The 17,987-nt window shown below is 39.6% G+C and overlaps 1 protein-coding gene across 3 annotated transcripts in view; it reads left to right on the top strand.

Annotated features, from left to right (window-relative positions):
• Positions 1-16,492, top strand: part of LOC137281477 (serine-rich adhesin for platelets-like) — a 33,483-nt gene extending 16,991 nt beyond the window's left edge. Inside the window, exons 9-23 of one of the 3 annotated variants that reach the window (XM_067812723.1) lie at positions 1,322-3,562; positions 3,937-4,269; positions 5,253-5,396; positions 5,702-5,725; positions 6,292-6,507; positions 6,718-6,759; positions 7,865-8,248; positions 8,551-8,883; positions 9,866-10,021; positions 10,315-10,338; positions 10,891-11,106; positions 11,318-11,353; positions 12,014-12,031; positions 13,627-13,836; positions 14,094-16,492. In XM_067812723.1, coding sequence (XP_067668824.1) covers positions 1,322-3,562; positions 3,937-4,269; positions 5,253-5,396; positions 5,702-5,725; positions 6,292-6,507; positions 6,718-6,759; positions 7,865-8,248; positions 8,551-8,883; positions 9,866-10,021; positions 10,315-10,338; positions 10,891-11,106; positions 11,318-11,353; positions 12,014-12,031; positions 13,627-13,836; positions 14,094-14,119 — 4,403 coding nt within the window. In that variant the 3' untranslated portion in view covers positions 14,120-16,492. Of the gene's footprint in view, positions 1-1,321; positions 3,563-3,936; positions 4,270-5,252; positions 5,409-5,701; positions 5,726-6,291; positions 6,508-6,717; positions 6,760-7,864; positions 8,249-8,550; positions 8,884-9,865; positions 10,022-10,314; positions 10,339-10,890; positions 11,107-11,317; positions 11,354-12,013; positions 12,032-13,626; positions 13,837-14,093 lie in introns of all 3 variants that reach the window. The other 2 variants (XM_067812722.1, XM_067812724.1) reach the window with 2 other exon arrangements.
• The last annotated feature ends 1,495 nt before the right edge of the window (positions 16,493-17,987 follow it).

The raw sequence follows: 17,987 nt of genomic DNA, 5'->3' as shown, positions 1-17,987 counted from the left end.
TATACCAACACAGAGTATCTGTATAATACGGGTAGGCATCTGGGTATTAAAGACTGGGAAATACGGTATACAATCCAAAACATTATGGTGGCTGATCGCTTTATCGCCCTGTTTAAAGAATTTGATACAAAATTAGGTGGAACTGACTTTATATTTGGTTGATTGAGGCTAGAGCAATAGAATTTTACTGGAAAGGTACATGTACGGGGATGTAAATGTTTTGGGGGTGAAACATCTAGTTAATGAAACACAATGTATGTGATTAATGTACATGGCTTTCAATCTATCTCTACAGATATTTATAGATTAAGAAAGTCTAGGTCTTGTAGTTGTTATGGCGTGATCCCTCCGGTAAACGATTTGGAAACAAACAGATGAAAACATGTGTGCTTGCTTTCTGACTATGTCAATGTTGTATTTGAATGGTGGAGTGGTTATTACTATTTAAAACTTACCTGTTATCTCTTATCTCTTACCAGCTGTGTAACCGCGGCGTCATATTACCACTCACTAAAGAATAATGGAACAACGTCGACACATGGAATCATTCTCCCATACATAAGGGCAAAAAATTACAATAAATGTAGAAATGTTATTTACCAATTTCCTTTAAATGGTCATTAGCAGGGTTGGGTGTTACCAAAATTTTCGTATTGCAATGTTTTGTGATATACGTTGGCGTACTGCAATATGTATTGCAATACATTGTGAAAGTGGAACACATGGTTTAAGGTCATGAAATTACTGTTTCATTTCTTTTGAAACAATGCCACTAGCCATTTAGGTGTGATTGTAGGAGAGATCAAATGAACGTGTTTCCAGGCTGAATGTTTTACAAGAGAAAACGAATTAAACACGATTAAGAGAAAATTATGTATAATTCAATGAGGCAATTTTCAAAACCAAGAAAACGAGTTAGTACTTATGGTATTTTATGTGGTATTTAACCAAACGTTTGGAGTTAATTATGGAATGTTAACTGGATTTAAGAAGTAATTCTGCATGAATATTGGATACTATATCCTTGCCACATTATTTCTTCAACAGAGAATCTATTGTTGAATTTTGCAGATTTTAAAGGGCGATAAAGCGATAGCCCGAATCAACCACCATAAAAATATACTGTGACGAAAACTGTTTTCAAACTATCAAATTCAGCTTGTGACAAATGTTTTCGGATAATCATATGACAAATACTTTTTCACATTGTGCAGGTTGAAATTACTATTTATGGTAAATACCTCCGGATAAGATTACAGTTTCAACATTTGGTCTACCTCACATTAAAAAGAAAACACTTTTCCCTTGCACTATGTTTCAGTTCCCGAAAAAAGCCCAGGTGTAAGTCTCCAAACATCAAGTCCTGGTGTAAGTCTCCAAACATCAAGCCCCGATGTGAGTCTCCAAACATCAAGCCCTGATGTAAGTCTCCAAACATCAAGCCCCGATGTGAGTCTCCAAACATCAAGCCCTGATGTAAGTCTCCAAACATCAAGCCTGGATGCCGTTGTCCTAACATCAAGCTCTGATGCAAGTCTCCAAACATCAAGCCCTGATGTAAGTCTCCAAACATCAAGCCCGGGTGTAAGTCTCCAAAAATCAAGCCCGGGTGTAAGTCTCCAAACATCAAGTCCGGGTGTAAGTCTCCAAACATCAAGCTCTGATGTAAGTCTCGAAACATCAACCCCGGATATAAGTATCCAAACATCAAGTCTTGATGTAAGTCTCCAAACATCAAGCCCGGGTGTAAGTCTCCAAACATCAAGCCCTGATGTAAGTCTCCAAACATCAAGAACGGATGCCTTTGTCCATACATCAATCCCTGATATAAGTCTCCAAACATCAACCCCTGATGTAAGTCTCCAAACATCAAGCCCTGATGTAAGTCTCGAAACACAAATCCCGGATGCCATTGTCCTAACACCAAGTCCTGATGTAAGTCTCCAAACATCAAGCCCGGGTGTAAGTCTCGAAACATCAAGCACGGATGCCACTGTCCAAACATCAAGCTCTGATGTTTGTCTCCAAACATCAAGCCCGGATGCCGTTGTCCAAACATCAAGCTCTGATGTAAGTCTCCAAACATCAAGTCCTGATGTAAGTCTCCAAACATCAAGCCCTGATGTGAGTCTCCAAACATCAAGCCTGGATGCCGTTGTCCAAACATCAAGCCCGGATATTAGCCTCGAAACATCAAGCCCTGATGTAAGTCTCCGAACATCAAGCTCGGATGCAAGTCTCCAAACATCAAACCCGGATATTAGTCTCCAAACACCAAGCCCAGATGTAAGTCTCCAAACATCAAGCTCTGATGTAAGTCTCCAAACATCAAGCCCTGATGTAAGTCTCCAAACATCAAGCCCGGATGTAAGTCTCCAAACATCAAGCCCGGATGTAAGTCTCCAAACATCAAGCCCGAATATTAGTCTCCAAACTTCAAGCCCTGATGTAAGTCTCCAAACATCAAGCCCGGATGTAAGTCTCCAAACATCAAACCTGGATATTAGTCTCCAAACACCAAGCCCAGATGTAAGTCTCGAAACATCAAGCTCTGATGTAAGTCTCCAAACATCAAGCCCTGATGTAAGTCTCCAAACATCAAGCCCTGATGTAAGTCTCCAAACATCAAGCTCTGATGTAAGTCTCGAAACACCCGGGCTTGATGTGAGTCTCCAAACATCAAGCCCGGATGTAAGTTTCCAAACATCAAGCCCTGGTGTAAGTCTCCAAACATCAACCCCTGATGTAAGTCTCCAAACATCAAGCTCGGATGTGAGTCTCCAAACATCAAGCCCGGGTGTAAGTCTCGAAACATCAAGCCCGGATGCCGTTGTCCAAACATCAAGCCCTGGTGTAAGTCTCCAAACATCAACCCCTGATGTAAGTCTCCAAACATCAAGCTCGGATGTGAGTCTCCAAACATCAAGCCCGGGTGTAAGTCTCGAAACATCAAGCCCGGATGCCGTTGTCCAAACATCAAGCCCTGATGTAAGTCTCCAAACATCAAGCCCTGATGTAAGTCTTAAAACATCGAGTCCTGATATAAGTCTCCAAACATCAAGCTCAGATTTAAGTCCAGACGCCGGTCTGCAAACATCAAACCTGGGTGGGGTTGTTCAAACACCACTTTCTACCGTGATAATTGTCGAATCAGCAAGCCCTGGTGTATCAAACACAGATGCAAATCTCCTGACGAGTCCTGTTATGTCAGACTACACATCCACATCGCTATATCCTTCTCCAACGACACAAGACGTCTCACCCACCGCCATTCCCACAACATCACTTCCTCCACCGACGTTGTCCATGGGCGATGTCAGTGTCTTCGAAGGAGACGGGGACGTGATTCTCCTGTGTCAGATGGACAGAAGCTACACATTCAGCAATGTGCAGTTCTTCAAGAATGACGCCCTGCTAGGCCAGTCTACAGGCATCAGCAACAACATGACTGAGTTCACCTACAGGATAAACGATCCACGCTGCACTGACACCGGGGGATATGAATGTCGTGTAGTGAGCGAAGAGGGGAATCTCACAACGACAGCGAATGTTACAGTTCTTGGTACGTACTGACAACGTCTGTTTTAACGCAAGTATAGCCACATGCTAAATGATAGACGTATCATGATATAGAACATCTACTAGAACGTGACATCAAATATGTCATCAGTAGTTCAACAGGTTCATAATGTACATGTATATTGTAGGTTGCCGTAGGGTAGTGTCGGCTTGTCATGGTGAGGTCCCGGGTTCTATTCACTACATGGGTACGATGTGTGAAGCCCATTTCTGGTGTTCCCTGCCGTGATATTGCTGGAATATTGCTAAAAACGGCGCAAAACCATACTCACGCACTCACAACTCATGCTACACACAGCTCTGTTTCATTAAGGTGAGATCACTTTTTAATCTACTATATGCGGATTCTCTTTTCAGTTCGAACTGGAGAGCCGACCTTGACCTTGCCGTTTGAGATAGTTGAAGGCCGATGGAAGGAGACGTCATTGTTTGTGTGCACATACAGACAAGGTGTCCCTCCAGCTGAAGTATACTGGAGTGCAACACTGGCCAATGGAACAACACTAGACAGACTGAACTTCATCACAAAGGAGTTTGTGGCGGAGAACCAGACTGACACGTGTGCCCTGGAAGCGACCTCCCAGTTTTACTATGCCTTCAGCATGGCTTGGAATGCCTCCAGCATCTGTTGTAACGTCAAGCAAGAAGCTAATACATCAACTGCCTGTGGAGATGTTTACGTTATTCCATGTAAGTAGATGCAAATATTGAACTACTAAACATGCTTAAATATAAAGTCAAAACAGAAACTTAACATTCTCTCTCCAGGGCACTATAAAAGAACAAGAGATGATAAGATGGTTAAGTTGTTATTATTTCATTGCTGAGATCTGTGTGAAGTACTCGATACACTGACAGTGCCACAATCAGCTCTATTAAGCTACACCGCCGTTCCAAAACATGGCTATACAGAATGTCAAGTCACAATATGGACGTCGAGAATGGAGACTGGCAGTCCGCAAGTCGAATTCGAACGGTCTGTGAGGACAGTCAAGCTCTAAACATCTCAGCCCTAGTTCGTGTAGCCGGCAGACATCTGTCACGTAAGTGACGTAGGACGATTTGACGTTCTTCTGCTCGTGACGTCACACGTGGACCACCCGACCTTGGGCGATCAGAAGTGGGCCAGTTTGTTGTAGACGACCTCGCAAGTCATACACAGTACGGCGGCTGCATCCCACTGTTCTTGCGACGTCAGTAACTGACCTTCCCGCTAACAACATGCCAACGGCGCGTCGACGTTACACATTTGACAATTGTGGCATTTAAAGTACCGACAGAACTATGGTTTACAAGTGTTTGTTTTCAATTCTTGAGGCCAATGCAAACAAATGCAAATGAAGAAAACTTCAATGCGAAGATCACATGATCGACTGCACGTGCAAAACCTGATTTGACACTAACGTCATTTGCACAACGAATGGATGGGTTTGAGTGGGTTTTGCTAACGTTTTTCTAGAGTCGAGAGATAGGGATCCCATTTCGGATACATAGATGTATCATGAGCGAAAAAATATTCATTATTTTTCAAAATTACATTTTGTGAAGTTTCTTTTTTGACATGTGAAAACCACTGTGGGCTTTTGAGTATGTATTAGCAACACAGCCATCATATTATTGATGAATAATGCTTGTTGTAAGATATACATAGATTTACATATTGCTTTTCTCAGCGGACATGTGCGTGAACCAGACTGGGAAGTATGAGCACCCCTACTCGTGTCAGCTCTGGATCGACTGTGTTAACGACATTGTCTACATCGGGACGTGTCCGAGAGGCCAGTGCATTGATGTACAGAATGACGTGTGTGTGTTAGGAACGAATGTTGGTGAGAACCGCGTTTCCTTTGATTTTATCAGTCCCTTCAATCAAATCAAATATTTTAATATCAATGTTGCAAAGTAATATCTGGCAAGTTTATGTATTGCATGAATACAATGTACAATTACATCCTGACATCCAAACCATAAAGAGCAGAGCCCCCGTTAAGCCCAAGGTTAACGTTCATTGGAGGTGTGTATTTGTTATCCTGCAGATGTTAAATGTCAAACATACGATCATACCGAAGTAACTTAACTTGTCGTAACAATATTAACACGTCATTTTCTTTCACTGAATCAGCGCCAACGGGAACTACAACGACAGGTAATATGTCTGAAAATTCATTTTCTGCTTCAGTATACACAATCTAATAAAGATTTATAAACTATTTGAATTGTTTGAATTCACAGTTGTGTTTACTAAGCCTATTACTGGTCGAGTAAAAAAACCTGGTTTCCAATGTCTATGCTTCCATTGAACTTAAAAAGCCGTAACGTCACAAACCTATTTCATTTACATTTGTTTGTCGATAATGTCTTCAACCTGTTTCTGTGTTAGTTATGTGTTGCAAAATCGAGTTAATGTGCTGGCACAACATGTCCTCAGTAGCTGAATGTACGAAACGTGACATTACTCATTTGACAAGACATGACAGCCAATGTCAATGGCTATTGTGAACCGAAAGTTATGTAAAGTTAATCCGACATCATTGACAGTATTGGTAGTAAATATTGCCACACAAATACAACCACTGTAATGAATGATTCACTGTCATACACAGTTCATTAGGCCCCACATCAGTAGGGTTATTCCCAGTGAAAAAACAATATCGTAAATAGTTCAAGTGTACACGGCCTGGGCAACCTGACCATGCAATTTGTTTGTTCAAGATCCATTCTCCTGCAAAGGCAGAGCAACTGGCGACAACATTCCTCGTGAATACACGCATCCAAATCACTGCAAGGATTACTACTGGTGTGTAAATGGAGCTCCCATCAACAGGACGTGTCAGGGAACTTCTTTCTTCATGGCTAACGCGACACAAGCATTGGCCTGCACCAGCAATGATTCACTTTCATATTGTGCACAGCAACGTCCCTCAACCAGTGAGTATGATGTTTATCCATGCAGATTCACGTACTTGATATCTTGATAAAGTGAACTTGGGTGATAACTTTACAATAAATATAGCATACAGATCTGCATGTTCTATTACGGTGTTTAGAACATTGTGGTCTTTTCCTCACTTCCCTTGACACATTGCAAACAACTGTATACACGAAACCGGTAATGTAAGACTGTTTTTGTCTTTTCAGCTCCTGGTGGTAATCTGACTGAAACCGAAACCACTACCATGGGTAAGAATGATGCAATACTATTAAAGAAATATACAAGATACATAAATCACGATAAAGGGACACGATCTAATACAATATCCACTCATCACTGAATACAGGAAACCAGACATACACTGATTCATTACCCAGGTTGATAATTACACCAGATAATCACAGTACAAATTCAGTAGCAGTAGCATGGGTAGTAGCCACAGCAGCAGTAGTAGTAGCAGCAGCAGAAGTAGTGGTAGTAGTAGCAGCAGTAGTAGGTTGAAGCGAAAAGTAATGTTTCTTACCTGGATGACTGTATATTTGACATCTACAGGACGATTTGTGACTGTCTCTCGCCTGTCTTTTATGCCTATAAGAACTGAAAGTCAAAAGCATCCAGTGTTGTGAAATGATATTTTTCAGTTCTAGCAATACAAACAGACACTTTAAAGTGTGTTGAGAACACAGGTAACACCACCCAACTTTGTTTTGTCTTTTCTTAAATAGATCCAGCAATCGTCACGTCATGTACTTGATGTGCTTAAATGTGCTGTGTGTTGTTGTTTTAACCGAAACCAACCGACATGTCGTTAATGAAAATGTGTGAAACAACACCATTTCCTTCATGTTGCAAAATGGTTTGTCATATACTAACCTGTGCTTTTGCATCACACAGAAATGAACCAATGCAATGACTAATCATAATTTGTTTTTCGATATTTGCCATATTATCTTACTTTACACTATATGAAAACGCAACTGCTCACGTGTTACTGTCCCAAACATACTCATGTAGAACAAAATATGTTGCTAGTGGACAAATCTGGTTTACTGACGTAAAGCGTGTCTCCTAGATTAGGAATAGGCATTAAGGTGTGTTTGGTACACCCTCCACACTCAACAACATCACGTTTGGGTCACGTTTTCATTTCATAGCGACTAGCCAACTACATTGGAGCCTTACAGTACCGCATATAACATATATCTCCTTCTTGCATTCCGAAACAATGCATTGATGTTGTTCACGTGTTTTTGTTAGTCACCCAGCAAATTCTGAAGACGTGCTGATGGTTAAGCACATGACCACACGTGCACGATCACGGTTTGTACAAAAGCTCTGGTGTATCAAACACAGGTGAAAATCTCCTGACGAGTCCTGTTATGTCAGACTACACATCTACATCGCTATATCCTTCTCCAACGACACAAGACGTCTCACCCACCGCCATTCCCACAACATCACTTCCTCCACCGACGTTGTCCATGGACGATGTCAGTGTCTTCGAAGGAGACGGGGACGTGATTCTTCTGTGTCAGATGGACAGAAGCTACACATTCAGCAATGTTCAGTTCTTCAAGAATGACGCCCTGCTAGGCCAGTCTACAGGCATCAGCAACAACATGACTGAGTTCACCTACAGGATAAACGATCCACGCTGCACTGACACCGGGGGATATGAATGTCGTGTAGTGAGCGAAGAGGGGAATTTCACAACGACAGCGAATGTTACAGTTCTTGGTACGTACTGACAACGTCTGTTTTAACGCAAGTATAGCCACATGTTAAATGATAGACGTATCATGATATAGAATATCAACTAGAACGTGACATCAAATATGTCATCAGTAGTTCAACAGGTTCATAATGTACATGTATATTGTAGGTTGCGGTGGGGTAGTGTCAGCTTGTCGTGGTGAGGTCCCGGGTTCTATTCACTACATGGGTACGATGTGTGAAGCCCATTTCTGGTGTTCCCTGCCGTGATATTGCTGGAATATTGCTAAAAACGGCGTAAAACCATAATCACGCACTCTTTTCAGTTCGAACTGGAGAGCCGACCTTGACCTTGCCGTTTGAGATAGTTGAAGGCCGATGGAAGGAGACGTCATTGTTTGTGTGCACATACAGACAAGGTGTCCCTCCAGCTGAAGTATACTGGAGTGCAACACTGGCCAATGGAACAACACTAGACAGACTGAACTTCATCACAGAGGAGTTTGTGGCGGAGAACCAGACTGACACGTGTGCCCTTGAGGCGACCTCCCAGTTTTACTATGCCTTCAGCATGGCTTGGAATGCCTCCAGCATCTGTTGTAACGTCAAGCAAGAAGCTAATACATCAACTGCCTGTGGAGATGTTTACGTTATTCCATGTAAGTAGATGCAAATATTGAACTACTAAACATGCTTAAAAATAAAGTCAAAAAAGAAACTTAACATTCTTTCTCCAGGGCACCATAAAAGAACAAGAGATGGTAAGATGGTTAAGTTGTTATTATTTCATTGCTGAGATCTGTGTGATGTACTCGATACATTGACAGTGCCACAATCAGTTCCATTAGGCTACACCGCCGTTCCAAACAATGGGTATACAGAATGTCAAGTCACAATATGGACGTCGAGAATGGAGACTGGCAGTCCGCAAGTCGAATTCGAACGGTCTGTGAGGACAGTCAAGCTCTAAACATCTCAGCCCTAGTTCGTGTAGCCGGCAGACATCTGTCACGTAAGTGACGTAGGACGATTTGACGTTCTTCTGCTCGTGACGTCACACGTGGACCACCCGACCTTGGGCGATCAGAAGTGGGCCAGTTTGTTGTAGACGACCTCGCAAGTCATACACAGTACGGCGGCTGCATCCCACTGCTCTTGCGACGTCAGTAACTGACCTTCCCGCTAACAACATGCCAACGGCGCGTCGACGTTACACATTTGACAATTGTGGCATTTAAAGTACCGACAGAACTATGGTTTACAAGTGTTTTTTTCAATTCTTGAGGCCAATGCAAACAAATGCAAATGAAGGAAACTTCAATGCGAAGATCACGTGATCGAGTGCACGTGCAAAGCCTGATTTGACACTAACGTCATTTGCACAACGAATGGATGGGTTTGAGTGGGTTTTGCTAACGTTTTTCTAGAGTCGAGAGATAGGGATCCCATTTCGGATACATAGATGTATCATGAGCGAAAAAATATTCATTATTTTTCAAAATTACATTTTGTGAAGTTTCTTTTTTGACATGTGAAAACCACTGTGGGCTTTTGAGTATGTATTAGCAACACAGCCATCATATTATTGATGAATAATGCTTCTTGTAAGAAATAGATAGATTTACATATTGCTTTTCTCAGCGGACATGTGCGTGAACAAGACTGGGAAATATGAGCACCCCTACTCGTGTCAGCTCTGGATCGAATGTGTTAACGACATTGTCTACATCGGGACTTGTCCGAGAGGCCAGTGCATTGATGTACAGAATGACGTGTGTGTGTTAGGAACGACTGTTGGTGAGAACCGCGTTTCCTTTGATTTCATCAGTCTCTTAAATCAAATCAAATATTTTAAAATCAATGTTGCAAAGTAATATGTGGCAAGTTTATGTATTGCATGAATACAATGTACAATGACATCCTGAAATCCAAACCATAAAGAGCAGAGCCCCCGTTAAGCCCAAGGTTAACGTTTATTGGAGGTGTGTATTTGTTATCCTGCAGATGTTAAATGTCAAACATACGATCATACCGAAGTAACTTAACTTGTCGTAACAATATTAACACGTCATGTTCTTTCACTGAATCAGCGCCAACGGGAACTACAACGACAGGTAATATGTCTGAAAATTCATTTTCTGCTTCAGTATACACAATCTAATAACGATTTATAAACTATTTGAATTGTTTGAATTCACAGTTGTGTTTACTAAGCCTATTACCGGTCGAGTAAAAAAACCTGGTTTCCAATGTCTATGCTTCCATTGAGCTTAAAAAGCCGTAACGTCACAAACCTATTTCATTTACATTTGTTTGTCGATAATGTCTTCAACCTGTTTCTGTGTTAGTTATGTGTTGCAAAATCGAGTTAATGTGCTGGCACAACATGTCCTCAGTAGCTGAATGTACGAAACGTGACATTACTCATTTGACAAGACATGACAGCCAATGTCAATGGCTATTATGTAAAGTTAATCCGACATCATTGACAGTATTGGTAGTAAATATTGCCACACAAATACAACCACTGTAATGAATGATTCACTGTCATCCACAGTTCATTAGGCCCCACATCAGTAGGGTTATTCCCAGTGAAAAAACAATATCGTAAATAGTTCAAGTGTACACGGCCTGGGCAACCTGACCATGCAATTTGTTTGTTCAAGATTCATTCTCCTGCAAAGGCAGAGCAACTGGCGACAACATTCCTCGAGAATACACGCATCCAAATCACTGCAAGGATTACTACTGGTGTGTAAATGGAGCTCCCATCAACAGGACGTGTCAGGGAACTTCTTTCTTCATGGCTAACGCGACACAAGCATTGGCCTGCACCAGCAATTATTCACTTTCATACTGTGCACAGCAAAGTCCCATAACCAGTGAGTATGATGTTTATCCTTTTCAGACTCACGTACTTGATCTCTTGATAAAATGAACTTCTGTGATAACTGTGCAATAAATAAAGCATACAGATCTGCATGTTCTATTACGGTGTTGAGAACATTGTGGTCTTTTCCTCACTTCCCTGGATACATTGCAAATAACTGTATACACGAAACCGGTAATGTAAGACTGCTTTTGTCCTTTCAGTTCCTAGTGGAACTGGAACTGGAACCACTACCATGGGTAAGAATGATGCAATACTATTAAAGAAATATACAAGATACATAAATAATGATAAAGGGGACACGATCTAATACAATATCCACTCATCACTGAATAGAGGAAACCCTACATAGTCCAATACATTATCTGGGTTGATGATTACACCAGATAATCACAGTACAAATTCAGTAGCAGTAGCAGGAGTACTACTAGTAGTAGTAGAAGTAGCAGTAGTAGTAGCTGCAGCAGCAATAGTAGTAGCGGCAGCAGTAGTGGCAGTAGTAGCAGCAGCAGTAGCAGCACCAGCACCAGCAGCACTAGTAGTAGTAATAGTAGTAGTAGTAGTAGTAGTAGTAGTGGTGTAGTAGTAGTAGTAGTAGTAGTAGTAGTAGTAGTAGTAGTAGTAGTAGTAGTAGTAGTAGTAGTAGTAGTAGTAGTAGTAGTAGTAGTAGTAGTAGTAGTAGTAGTAGTAGAAAGGTTGATTCGAAAAGTAATGTTACGTACCTGGATGACTGAATGTGAGCATATTTGATATGTACAGGATGACTTGTCCCTGTACGTCAATAGCATCGAGTGATGTGAAATGATAATATTCAGTTCTAGCAACACAAATAGACACTTTAAAGTGTGTTGATAACACAGCTAACACCACCCAACTTTGTTTTCTCTTTTCTTAAACAGATCCAGCGAGCACGCCAGGTACTTGATGTGCTTAAATGTGCTGTGTGTTGTTGTTTTAACCTAAACCAGTCGACATGTCGTTGATGGAAATGTGTGAAACAACACCATTTCCTACTTGTTGCAAAATGGTTTGCCAAATACTAACCTGTGTTTTTGCATCACACAGAAAAGAACCAATGCAATGACTAATCATAATTTGTTTTTCGATATTTGCCATATTATCTTACTTTACACCATACGAAAACGCAACTGCTCACGTGTTACTGTCCCAAACATACTCATGTAGAACAAAATATGTTGCTAGTGGACAAATCAGGTTACTGACTAAAACGTGTCTCCCAGATTAGGAATAGGCATTAAGGTGAGTTTGGTACACCCTCCACACTCAACAACATCACGTTTGGGTCACGTTTTCATTTCATAGCGACTAGCCAACTACATTGGAGCTTTACAGTACCGCATATAACATATATCTCCTTCTTGCATTCCGAAACAATGCATTGATGTTGTTGACGTGTTTTTGTTAGTCACCCAGCAAATTCTGAAGACGTACTGGTGGTTAGACACATGACCTCACGTGCACGATCACATTTTTACAATAGAGCGTGCTGCATGCACGGCGCGTGGTTGACCACAGTTGAAATGAGTGAGTGAGTGAGTGAGTTTAGTTTTACGCCGCACTCAGCAATATTACAGCTATATGGCGGCGGTCTGTAAATAATCGAGTCTGGACCAGACAATCCAGTGATCAACAACATGAGCATCGATCTGCGCAATTGGGAACCGATGACAAGTGTCAACCAAGTCAGCGAGCCTGACCACCCGATCCCGTTAGTCGCCTCTTACGACAAGCTGAGTCGCAGTTGAAATGGAAAGATGCATCAGGTTAGGCCTGGCTTGGCCTTTATGGCATTCGTAATACCCATTTTATAAAATAACATATTTCTCCAAGTATGAAGGTGCTTTCTGTTGTTCAGTACATATTGCTTATCTCCATGTATTAACTGTTTGTATGTGAGGTGTTTGTTACAGTTTATGTGCGATGTAAACTAAAACTAAAATGATTAATTAGAAATAGAAATGGTTCCTTTCAGTGCAAAGATGTTAACTTTATCATTATTATTCATATAGCTCTGCTTGTCAGTCAATGTGATGCTAAGTCAAAATGAAGTAGACTAAACAAACTGACCATTGGATCATACGTACTGGACTATGTGGATACACTAGAAAATGTTTGGTCGCATAGATGCTATCAGTTTAGGTCATCCTTAAATATATACTTAATAACAAGAGCTACGGCATAGTTATAATCACGACTTTGTTGTGGTAATTCCTGTCTTGGAAGACAGAGTTGGGGAGGGAGTATAGGAGGGTATGTATTTTTGCAAAAAAGTATTCCTTACAGACATCTTGCAGTAGTTTAACATACATGATGTTGGACTCTCCTTATTGTAGGTCCATTTTCCGTAACCGTGAGATCTTCGCAGCACGGAAGATAAGAGAACGAATTTGCCACAATATTCTGTAATATTTGTTTGTAAGACAGATGTAGTGAAGGATATAGGGAGTTGAGCACTGACTGGTGTGTCTGACCTCTCTTGATGGTTTTTCAGCTCCCTCCTCCAAGTGTGACTGCAGCATTTACACCTACATCGTCAGACCGAACACCTACCCCAACAACTGTACTCTGTACTACTGGTGTGTTAATGGCCAGATGACGCCGGGAGACTGTGGTGTTGGACAACAGGTGTATTATGACATCTCAGAGGCCAGCGTACCTTGCACAAACAATCCCACAGACTACTACTGTCAACATGTAGAAGGTAGAGTTACTGGCTGTCTCATACTGAAGTGTATGTAAAGTGTAAAGTGATGTGATTGTTCCGTGATTGAATAACAACAGTCTTGCACGTTTTCATATTTATGCAGTGAATATCTGTATGAGTGCAGAACCATTGTCCGCAAGTGTTGCTCTCCAGTTTTCATATTTATCCAGTGAATAGTTGCATAATCGCTGAAGCATTGTCCGCAATTGTTGCTCTCCAGTTTGCATCACTCATGCAGAAATCATATATTTCAGATGGTAGCATCGAGCCCTGTTCATGAAGACATGCTCACAGTGACATGCTTCAGCACATGAGAAGTAGTGTCCCGACCATACTGGACATGAAGGCCTCATGGACAGTTGACGGATATTTCACCAGCGGAACTTTTCTGTTTTCATTTTAATTGATAACGCGAAACAAATGCAAGCAAGTTCATCACTATCACAGACTGTAGATACAAGAACACAAATCCCAAACTCTCATCGACAGGGATTTATTGAAGTTACGGTAGTCGTTGACAAGTCATTGGCTATTTTTATGTTGACGTGACTCAGTCCATGGATGAGGTTTAAGAAACTAAAAGAAGCAAAATGATTCTTTAAGCTAATACATTAATTTCAGTATTTAAATTAACTTTTCTGAATTTTCAAATATAGGATTTCAAGACAGTAAAAAAACACTTAAAAATTATTAGATATCAAAATATTCCAAATGATAATGTCTACAGCATATGCTATGTACTGTATGTAAAGTATACAATATATGATTAAAAGTACTTACATTTGTGTTGCCATACAGACAGGTTTGCAGACAGCCAAGTGTCCAAGTGGGAAGAACTGTGAATCAGATTTTACATGAAGTTTTTGTGCAAGGGTTACGTCATGTGATCATAAATATTGAAAGTGGGGCTGTGTATTTATTGATTAAATTCGTAAAAGTTTTTAGAACCCTAACACTTTGGATCACAAATCTGGCGCCGTAACCACTAGACCACCGCACTATACATTGGTACATGCCTGGTTTAACATTCTGAGCATTACTGCATCTAAAGTAATTTGAATTTAGCATTAACTCGGACATTGATTCCATATAATTGGCGAATGTCTTAAAACCTAATGCTACTGGAATTGTTATCATATTTTCGTAAATATGAGTGTCATGAATTGGTATACCCTGCACATTTTACGTGCACATTGATAAAAACGTAATATAAAACGATTGTATAAAACGTATTATCAGCAGGTGAAATAATACATCAGCTGCCACGAGGGTTTTGGTACCATTCCGAATCAAACTTTATTGGCGCAATGTCCAATTTTGCATGCATTTCATTGCATTTCAATCTTAAAGGTTAAAGGTGTATGTGTAAGGCTTGAGTCCGGTCAGTTCACTTATATGCTTTTGGAGGATGTAATAACAGAGGAAAGTGAAAGCTTTCATACAAAAGAAAAATGGTCAGAAGAATATAGTTTGTCTTCAATGAAGACAATAGGGCTACTTCCAGATCCAGATGTACAAAATGCATGGCAATGACTTGCGGAATTGGACATACATTTATAAGGGATCAATAATATATGACATTTCACCAAAGAATGATGTACAGTTCATTTTCTCTTGATACTTACTATGTATTTATTTATGTATTATGACCTGTATTCTTAGATGAGGATGAGAATGAGGATGAATATGAAAAACAGGCTAACTTTGGATATAGACTAAAGATACTACAATCACTACGAGGACGATCACCAATATTTACCGTAAAGGATTGTTAAACATACGGAGGAAGACAACTTACAAGTAAGAAGTAACTTCTACAATGTATGGAAATATTGATAGTTTGCCGACTATTTAATTCTCTCTTTCTTCCGTAACTGAAACATGTATATCTGACATCTTTGCGTAAAATATAAAATTTAGGCTTCACAGCTAAACCTACCAATATATACGTAAACATTTTATGAGTGATTGCAGTAAGTCGCTGACATCCATAGCAATGAGCAGGATCAGATTTAACCTGTAATTCTTTATCAACTTTGGGGTTTTCAGTTGTTTTACCTGTCATTTCTTTTACTTAATAACATATATGTAAAAGATATAGGTTGCATGTCGTTAGCATTTACGTAATTACATATATTAAAGATATTGTTTACATGTTCAATGCACAAACCGTCATATAGTTGTCATATTGCTGAATTGAATGCGCTGTAAAGCTTAGAAGACACAGCAGATGACAGTATTAAAACTGTTGTGTATGAACCAACATAATCAGATATCAAAACATACTGGAAACAGTTAATACCCACACGCGTTTGCAGAACAAGTGTAAGAACTTGTATGTACATGACGTGTTATCATTTCACACAAAACCACATTGACGACACAATTATTTTATGAGTTTGAACAGAAACGCTTGTTTGTTGTATACATTCTATGTCAAAATAAAAATATTTCAAAGACAAACAATCGGCATTCTTTGTATGGACCACTACCTCTACCTCCCTCTCTCGTATTAAAATCTAAGGCAACTTGTCTACCTGTCTCTCTAGAATTCTTTTTCAAATGTTTTAGTCAGTTTAGAAGTATACATATATTTGTGTAGTCTTCACATACACTACATTAGGCCATCGAGATACATTTAAATGTTAAATACACTACAATTTCAAATACTTTGTGGTCTCCTTTTGTTGTTTTTTCTGTCTATTTTCATTATATCCTTGAGAGATTTCTAAAATTTCCAAAATACAGGAATCTTACTTTTTATACTTACTTTTATATATGTTTTTTGGGGTTTTTTTATTTGTGTATGTGTGTGTGTGTGTGTGTGTGTGTGTGTGTGTGTGTGTGTGTGTGTGTGTGTGTGTGTGTGTGTGTGTGTGTGTGTGTGTGTGTGTGTGTGTGTGTGTGTGTGTGTGTGTGTGTGTGTGTGTGTTTTCTTGGCTAGGAGAATGATATAATGTATAAGATAATCTGATTGACGGGAACCAAAAACGATTGTGGACTTAGTTAAGATAAAGCTTGGTATTTTGTCTATCAACAGAGCTTCAAAGTGAAACCAGACGTTTTTGGTACGCTGACAGTAATAATATACATGTTCTATATCTTCTCCTTCTTCCTTTCAAAATGAACAAACATCATCATCAATAATTTTCATATGTAGCAATTCGCGTTTGGTGTAAATTTTCTTGTGAATAAATCTGTATTGAAAATCGATCAATTTTAACATCGTGAGTATATTTTCCAAACTTAGTGAATATAGTTTTCTAGTTCATATCTTCTGGAAATTGGTTTTAACATTTTCTACATACCCGAGGTAGACTGTCTTTCTTTATTAATATATCATCAAAGTGTTTACAACATTTAGAATATTTTACACATTTCTTAAGGTTCAGGAATGTTCATATTTTCTCCGAAGAATTCTCTATTAGATATAGATTTTCTCCATTGATAAGGAATATTTAATAATAATTTTATTGTAGTGTAGTACAGTAAATGTATGTATGTATGTATGTATGTATGTATGTATGTATGTATGTATGTATGTATGTATGTATGTATGTATGTATGTATGTATGTATGTATGTATGTATGTATGTATATACACACACACGCACACTGGAATCACATATTTCTCTGATAGTCCTTTTGAATACCATGACTTAATAATGAAGTTTTGATGAGTAAATTCGTGATTAAGCCATAATGGTTCTGTTAGAATATCATCTACCTTATTTCCATCACATTTGTACAATCTATAACACACATTCCAATATTCCAATACATCTTGCCAAAGGAATTCTCCAATGAAACAAAGGCATTGAGATTGGCCCCGAGTTTAACTATATCATCTAGAGGAACATAGTGTATATGGTTATTGTTTCTAATATGTCTTTGGAGATATGATACTTTTAAGGAAATAATAAATAAGGTGACATCTCTCATTCTTGGCCCCTTCATCATATTAATCTCGGATTATATCTTCCCGTTTAGTTTGATCTCTCTTACCGTTCCATAAAAAGTAGCAAAATATATTATATAACTCTTTGATCAAAGATTCTGGTGTTTTAGATAAAAAAAGCGGTGAATACTTGCACTAGTGTTGACAACGCAAGATATTTAATCACGATTATTTTGCCAACTGCAGTCAA

Source organism: Haliotis asinina, chromosome 4 (assembly GCF_037392515.1).
Source record: "Haliotis asinina isolate JCU_RB_2024 chromosome 4, JCU_Hal_asi_v2, whole genome shotgun sequence".
In the NCBI taxonomy this organism is placed as follows: domain Eukaryota; kingdom Metazoa; phylum Mollusca; class Gastropoda; order Lepetellida; family Haliotidae; genus Haliotis; species Haliotis asinina.
This window is presented reverse-complemented; position numbering and strand designations above follow the sequence as displayed.